The 7,868-nt window shown below is 36.6% G+C and overlaps 1 protein-coding gene across 1 annotated transcript; it reads right to left on the bottom strand.

Annotated features, from left to right (window-relative positions):
* Nucleotides 1–4,688: 4,688 nt before the first annotated feature.
* Nucleotides 4,689–7,551, bottom strand: LOC127109760 (uncharacterized). The gene is made up of 10 exons (XM_051046065.1): nucleotides 7,264–7,551; nucleotides 6,852–7,169; nucleotides 6,652–6,768; nucleotides 6,234–6,551; nucleotides 5,883–6,140; nucleotides 5,719–5,790; nucleotides 5,343–5,638; nucleotides 5,068–5,250; nucleotides 4,869–4,979; nucleotides 4,689–4,794 (listed from the first exon to the last, which is right to left on the bottom strand). The coding sequence occupies exons 1-10, from the start codon at nucleotides 7,549–7,551 to the stop codon at nucleotides 4,704–4,706; spliced, it is 2,052 nt and encodes a 683-aa protein (XP_050902022.1). The 3' UTR covers nucleotides 4,689–4,703.
* Nucleotides 7,552–7,868: the final 317 nt, after the last annotated feature.

Genomic DNA, 7,868 nt, shown 5'->3' on the forward strand with positions numbered 1-7,868 from the left:
AGATATTTAATCGCCGCGTGGTCGGTATACACTACGACTTTAGACCCTATAAGATAAGATCTAAACTTTTCAAGCGCATACACTATTGCAAGTAGTTCATTCTCCGTGGTGGCATAGTTTATTTGAGCCTCGTTAAGAACCTTACTTGCATAATGTATCGCATGAATTTTTTTATCTTTTCTTTGGCCAAGTACCGCTCCAACTGCGTAGTCGCTCGCATCACACATTAGCTCAAAATTTTCATTCCAATTGGGAGCGAATATTATTGGAGCGGTAACCAATTTTTCTTTTAAAGTTTCGAAAGCTTGCAAACAATCATCGGTTAAGAGAAATACCTGGGCCTTAGCGAGCAAATTGCTCAAAGGCTTAGCCACCTTTGAGAAGTCCTTGATAAAGCGCCGATAGAACCCGACGTGCCCCAAAAAGCTACGGATGCCCTTCACATTCACCGGAGGAGGTAAGTATTCCCGCCTGTAGTATAGTGGTAAGTATTTCCGCCTGTCACGCGGGTGACCCGGGTTCGATCCCCGGCAACGGCGCCATTTTGTTAGTTGTAATTTTAAGTGTCGGGTTTTTGTTATCGTATCCACAGGGATTGTAAGATATCACCGCCGTTCGATGGTTGTATTAATCTTAGCTTACGTAACACAGGGGGTTTTGGTTTTAATCACGTTATCTTGCATAAAAAGGTAATACAATGCGGTAAAAGTTTGATTTGAATATTTGAGAAATATTGCCAAAGTTAGGGTTCAACGATCACTTTGCATGTATTTGTTCGGTCAACAATCTTATAAACTCCTTTAGATGATAAATTATTTCACAAAGTCCTCCCAATGTGTTTCTCTCGAACACACATTGTGAGTTTTCCCATTTTGATCGATTGTTTATCTCTAACACAACCTATCAAAATGACAACTTTTTGGTTCAACCTTATGGTGAACAAAATCATTCATTACTATCTCTAGCTAACAAACAAGATTGGATGAAAACCTAGGTTAAGAGTTGGTAAACATCTCTCGATCATAAACCAACACAAAGAGTTTTGAATAAGAACAAAGTTTTCATCATATATTCACCATTAAAGAGTTTACACATGAAGATCCTTACATTTACACACAAAGCTAATGATCATCTACATCTAACCTTGACAAATGGAGGACTTAGCTACTCATTTTCATGGTAGCTTGGTCGGCAAGTTTCGGAAGAAGGTTGATCAACATCCAAGTCGAATAATTAAGATTAGATGGGAATCCACCTTCTTTTTATAAAAGATGGTTAAGAGATGAAGAGAAATGAAATTTAGGGCACAAAAGCTTCTAAGAACAATGCTGTAAAAATATCTAGAAAAAGTGCAAAAGTATGGAAAACTAGGTATTGGCTCCAAAAAGTGGCACTTGCTACTTATAGAGCTGTACTGGGCTGTCTTGCTCGCTAGGCGAGCAGAATGGCTCGCCTAGCGAGGGTCTAATTGAGGCACCAGAGGCACCTGCGCCCAGAGAAACAACCTATCTCAGACTGTCATGTTCGCCTAGCGAACAAAACCTTCGCCTAGCGAAGGACACGCTTCAACCCTCGCTCCAGCGAGGTTGAGAGGTTTTGCTACTGGAATGCTCGCTGGGCACTCGCTAGAGCCTCGCCTAGCGAGTGAGTGCTGGCTGCGCTTTTCACCAAAACTGAACGAACTCGCTACCACCTTCGCTAGCAGCTCGCCTAGCGAATTTATTGACATTTTACTGGAGCTTTTCGCTGGGCGCTTGCCTAGCGAGTGCTTCGCCACAGCCCTCGCCTAGCGAGCAGGCTGATGAATGCTTGTTTTACTTGATCCCTTTGCCAAATTTCCTGTGTCTTCACTTTCTATTATTTCATGCCTACTACCTGCACAATAACACACAAATCAAAGGTACCAAGATCGTTTATCGTTTAATTGCATTTCATCTGAAACAAAGGTGGTTTCGACATTTTAGCAAGGAAATAGAGTGAAAGATGCCCACATATGATAGCTCAAATAAGCACTTTTGGGCATCTAACATGGATCAAGTCCTTGTTAAAGGCGAAATCGCCTTGGCCGGGTGGACTGGAGTAACTTTGAATTTCAAGCGAACCAGGATAAACTTATGTGTTGATAGCCTTATTTTTCGTGTGTGTTTTATTTGTAAAAAAATTTATTATTTGTGGAAACAATTCAAACCCCCCTTTATTGTTTTTCTCTACCTTCAATTGGTATCAGAGCTTCGGCTCTGTTATTGATTTTCTAATTAAACACTTAACAGTGTAGAGAGATCCAACGTGAGAAAAACACTATGGCCAACACCAATGAAAGAGACAGTTACAATGCCAAACCTCCAGTATTTGATGGAGAAAAGTTTGATTATTGGAAAGACAGAATTGAAAGTTTCTTTATGGGTTATGATGCTGACCTATGGGACATAGTTACAATTGGCTATGTATTTCCTGTATTTGATGCTGGTATTGCTATTGCCAGAAATAAAATGACTGATGATAAGAAGCGTGGTTTCAAAAATAATCACAAAGCAAGATCAATACCGCTGAATTCCATATCCTACAATGAATATGAAAAGATCACCAACAGGGAAACTGCTAAAGAAATACTTGACTCTCTAAAGATGACCCACAAAGGCAACTCACAAGTCAAAGAGACAAAGGCTCTGACTCTAATCCAGAAATATGAAGCCTTCAAGATGGAGGACGATGAAGCTATAGAGATAATGTTTTCTAGATTCCAAACTTTAATTGCAGGACTCAAAGTTTTGAACAAGGGCTACACAACTATAGATCATGTCAAAAAGATTGTAAGAAGCTTGCCAAAGAAGTGGAGACCTATGGTCACTGCACTGAAGCTATCAAAAGATCTGAACAACATAAGCTTGGAAGAACTCGGCAGCTCCCTCAGGAGTCATGAAATAGAACTTGAGGAATATGAGCCCCAAAATAAAAGCAAGTTTGCAGCTCTGAAGTCTAGATCTGAGAGACGCAAACCAGTAAGGAACAAAGCTCTCCAAGCAGAAGAAGAAGAAAATGATGACTCTGAATAGGATGATTCTGATGATGAAGAAGAATTATCCCTTTTAACCGGAAGAGTTAAACGACTCTGGAGAAAAAGGAATAACGACTTCAGAAGACCAAGACCCAAGGGAGATCGCTCAGAATCAACTTCTAGAGGAAAACCAAACAAAGAGGTAACATGCTATGAATGTAAAGAGCTAGGTCACTATAGAAACGAATGCCCAAAGCTCAATAAAGACAGCTCTAGAAGAGAAGGATTCAAGAAAGGTTCCTTTAAAACTAAGAAGGGACTCATGGCCACCTGGGATGACTCTGAATCCGATGCCTTCACTACGCCAAAAAAGACCTATGAGAGCGCTTTTTTTGGCCTTTAAAAGCGCTTAAAAGCGCTGCCGTAGGTGGCGCTGCTATAGGTTTTAGCAGCGCTTTTTGTTTACTAAAAAGCGCTGCTAAAGGTTGTCAATAGAGAGCGCTTTTTAGTAAAAAGCGCTGCTAAAGGTGGTATATAGACAACCTTTAAGAGCGCTTTTTACTAAAAAGCGCTCTCTATTGACAACCTTTAGCAGCGCTTTTGAGTAAAAAGCGCTCTTAAAGGTTGTCTATATACCACCTATAGCAGCGCTTTTTACTAAAAAGCGCTCTCTATTGACAACCTATAGCAGCGCTTTTTAGTAAAAAGCGCTCTCTATTGACAACCTATAGCAGCGCTTTTTACTAAAAAGCGCTCTCTATTGACAACCTTTAGCAGCGCTTTTTAGTAAAAAGCGCTCTCTATTGACAACCTTTAGCAGCGCTTTTTACTAAAAAGCGCTGTCTTTTCCTCTAGTAAAATAACAAAACGCTGCCTTCAGTTTAAGCCTACCATTTCAACCTGTAATATTTTTTGGGAATAATCCCATAAACCTGTAAATCAAGCCTCTCTAATTCAAGCATTTGGAGTCATAATTCAAGCATTTGTAATTTTTTAAACCAACACAAGCAAACCAACACAAGAATGAACACATTTGGAGTCATAATTCAAGCAAACCAACACAAGGATAGATAGGCACTGAACACATTTGGAGTCATAATTCAAGCATTTGTAATTTTTTAAAGCAAACCAATACAAGAATGAACACATTAATCTATCCATGAAATTAAAGATATCACTAAAATTATAAAGAACTATACACAAGTCAAAACTAATATGTTATACGGCCTATTTGGAGTCATAACTAATCTGTTAAAAATATAAAGAACTATACACTTGCCAACCAGAAACCATTCTTCATCAAAGTATTCATGTTATTTTGAAACCATTATATACTAATTAATCTTTTCTCAATAAAATATTGACACAATTCCTCCTTGATTTGTTCCAACTGCAGTCTCGTGTAATGAGCACACTTGTATTCATCAAAGTACTACATAACAAAATATAATATGCATGATTTAGTTAAAAGTAATAAATAATATGAAATATTCGATAAATATTAAAACAAATCCTAAGTTATAAATCCATACCGTGATTGGAATCTCTATTTGATTCATATTAATGATTTCCCTCATAAACCTCATTACAAAGTATCCGCAATCGATACCGTTGCGCTGTAGAGGACACTACATAGAAAAAAAAATAAGAATGTATAGTTATCTTTTCTTATCAAGTAGCATCACTATTATAAGCAAAATTGTGAAAATTAAAGTACCTGCACTTTTATCCACGTAATGTTGCTGGATTTAGTACGTGGTACTCGAGCTTGTCTTTGAGATCGGAACACTTTTATTGATCTAACAAAATAAAAACATATATTTAGAACAATCTCACATAAATATACACGAATATTTAGAACAGTCTCACTTACGTATCAACTAATTGCTTCATATCCGGATAATTTGTCCATTCACCATCTATCGAATTCAGAAAATATACCACTTCTTTTAAAGGATCAATAGCAAGCAACAACCAGTGACACCTATAAATTAAAACAAAAGTTTATATGGAAATTTTTTACGTAAAAGAAACAATTAAAGATTAGAATAAACTTAGAATTAAAATCTAACCCTGAATTATACGGCCAAAGATACAAGTTGTTTGTACTGCTGGCCATGAATCTCTTGACTAAGTACTCTCTACATGAATCCGGTTCCCTACAAATTAATGCTTTGTTGACCAGGGAGGAAGACACGAAACGGAATCTGTTTGACAATTGATCATTCCCGCGCATGAAATTGTCATACAAGAACCTTCAATAAAAACATAATAAACATTAGACTATTTTTATTGAAATGTGTAAATAAATTGTTCAAGTAATTAAATAATATATAGATCGGATTACCGGATGTATGTGTGTATAACACCGACGCCTAATTCTTGATGCCGAAAAATATGTTCCAGATCTTCTTTTCCGATTGTTTCAGTGCATGAATAACCAAAGATATCTTCCTCCATATCCAGTAAGCGAATAGCACCAGCTGTTGCCATATCTGATGAGTCAACAAGTGTTTCAAGAGATATCTGGTATCGAGGCACAAAAGCACCTTTTTTTGGCAAATAAGTCACTGGAAGATCCCTTTTGTTTTTCTGTCGACTACCAATTTTCTGGCTCAGTTGTTGTGACCCTTGAGCAAATACCTATAAATCATATAACATAGGTAAATTATAAAATCATGCATTTTTTGATTCGGATCATATAATTAACACTTTCAATATACCTCTTTTTGTGATGCAACAGACTCGTTGTGCCGCAAAATCCCTTTATCCTTAGATGCGGGTTTTGTAGGCGTCTAAAATTACCATGTAAAAAAAATTAACTTAACGGTTCAGAATTGACATTTGAATACTAAAAGATTCATAGTGGTTTTTGAATTCAACATACCTCATCATCAATGAAAATGAGATCCAAGGGCCATGCAACAAATGATCCTATTGCATCTCGCAGCAATGTTGTCTCTGAAACAATGTCAGGTATCGGTAGCAACGCATCCTTATCTAATACAACATCAACCGATACTTTAAGGTGTCCATCCGGGAGCGGTCTATGGTGAAGTAAATCTCCCGAAGTGTTGTGCACTTTTCCCTTGCCAACTAGGCGATAAGTCGGTGACGATAAGTATAGCTGACAAGATGAAATGCCCTAAATCAATAATAAATATGTTACTTTTAATGTGTATATATTTCAATTAACATAAATGTGCTATTTTAATTTCAAAATAACATATATAATTACCTCGGGAAATTTATTTTGACAATTGATACTGGCTTTCTCACTAGTTTCTTTCAACTGTGAACTGCACTTTTCCATACACCTATATCTCTCATTATCCTTTTGCAATTGAAGAACTTGCGCTTGTAATGCCTGCAACGTCTCCATCACTTCTTGATTGCTAGGATTTCTTCTCCTTGGATTCTTATACAAGGAAGTTGGAGTACAACCATGCCCTTTACCCCTCACCCGACCGGGATACTCAGGAACATTTAGTGCTCTACTAAGTACGCTCCTGTTCTCCTGGTCCTCAGCTGTGCTTATCGATTGAGATAGGGTCTCCTGAAATTCATTTACATATCGGAAATTATTAGTGGAGATAAAAAATTAATTATATATTATTAAACTTTTGATTTAATTAAAGACACAATGTTCTACTTACACATTCATCATAAATATGTTGAACGTCATCCCTAACAGTTCCATCCTTTCCCACACGAGCTTCTTTCCACAAAACATGTGGCGGAAGTGATGTTGCGTCACTTTTCGTCTCGTCTAACTACGCATTGACACAAATAATAAGATAATCAATTATAACACATTGAGACAATTAATAAGATCGTAGCATTTTTGTATACTTACAATTTTTTCCTCTAAGCGTGCATATCCCAAACGCCCTTTTTTGTATGCATACGTGGGATTTGACGCTCTCTCGCGATTTGTGGCACTCACTTTCTTGAAATTTTCGTCTCTTCTTTGGGCTACAAAAGCAACCCATTCTTCTTCTGTAATGAAGATCGCATACTTCACTGGATATTCCGGATCATATTCAACAAAAAAATTTTCTTTATCCTTAAGATACTTGTTTGTTAAAAACGTTCTCCACCCTCTGTGTCTTTTTCCGGCCAATTGAAGTATATACTTTTTTCGGATAGTTGTATCTTCAATGTTAAAAGACCTCTACGAAAAAATATTGGAATAGAGTGTGTTAGTATAAGTAATTTAAACACATTATCGTCAATATAAAGAAAATATAAACAATCATATATTGTACCAGTATCTCAGTCCAAATCTTATCTTTAGCGCTACCCAACTCTTTATTACTCCATCTTGTAGCAGTGATTGGAATGTGCATACGAACAAGTGTACCAATGTAGCTTGCCAACTTTGCAGCATTAGACCCAATTAGTTGGTTATCAGCATTCCAATTTACATTATATGTTACTGCTTTATCTCTATCACGAATGATACTCTTCATAATAGTGATGCCTCGTGTAATTTCTTTTTCTGAAGTATCATCAGGAGCATTTGCATCTTGTGAGTTTTCTTGATCACTAGCCATTTAACCTGTAATAAAGAAAAAATATAAAAATGAAATGAAAAATATAAAAATCCATAATCAATAATCCATATATATATTGAATAATATAAAATGACATAGGCTATAATTAAATTTTCTTGAATGACATAGGCTATAATTATACTATTACCTTTTTCAGTAACGTCTCTTTCTTTTCTTGGTAGGAATATGTTCTACTTTTCTTTTAACAACGCGGACGGTTGGATTGATCCAAATACCCTCATTATGATCATTTCTAATACATGATTCATTCTCATTTTGATCATTTATGGTAAAAGATTCAATCTCAACATCAATAT

Source organism: Lathyrus oleraceus, chromosome 1 (genome assembly GCF_024323335.1).
Source record: "Lathyrus oleraceus cultivar Zhongwan6 chromosome 1, CAAS_Psat_ZW6_1.0, whole genome shotgun sequence".
NCBI lineage: Eukaryota > Viridiplantae > Streptophyta > Magnoliopsida > Fabales > Fabaceae > Lathyrus > Lathyrus oleraceus.

Bases quoted from the DNA above. Each gene is read 5' to 3' on its own strand.
- LOC127109760 (XM_051046065.1), bottom strand. From the start codon at position 7,551: ATGGCTAGTGATCAAGAAAACTCACAAGATGCAAATGCTCCTGATGAT. The intron at 7,170-7,263 runs GTACAATATATG...ATTTTTTCGTAG, and splicing joins AGATTTGGACTGAGATACTG to AGGTCTTTTAACATTGAAGA. The intron at 5,251-5,342 runs GTAATCCGATCT...TTTTTATTGAAG, and splicing joins GTTATACACACATACATCCG to GTTCTTGTATGACAATTTCA.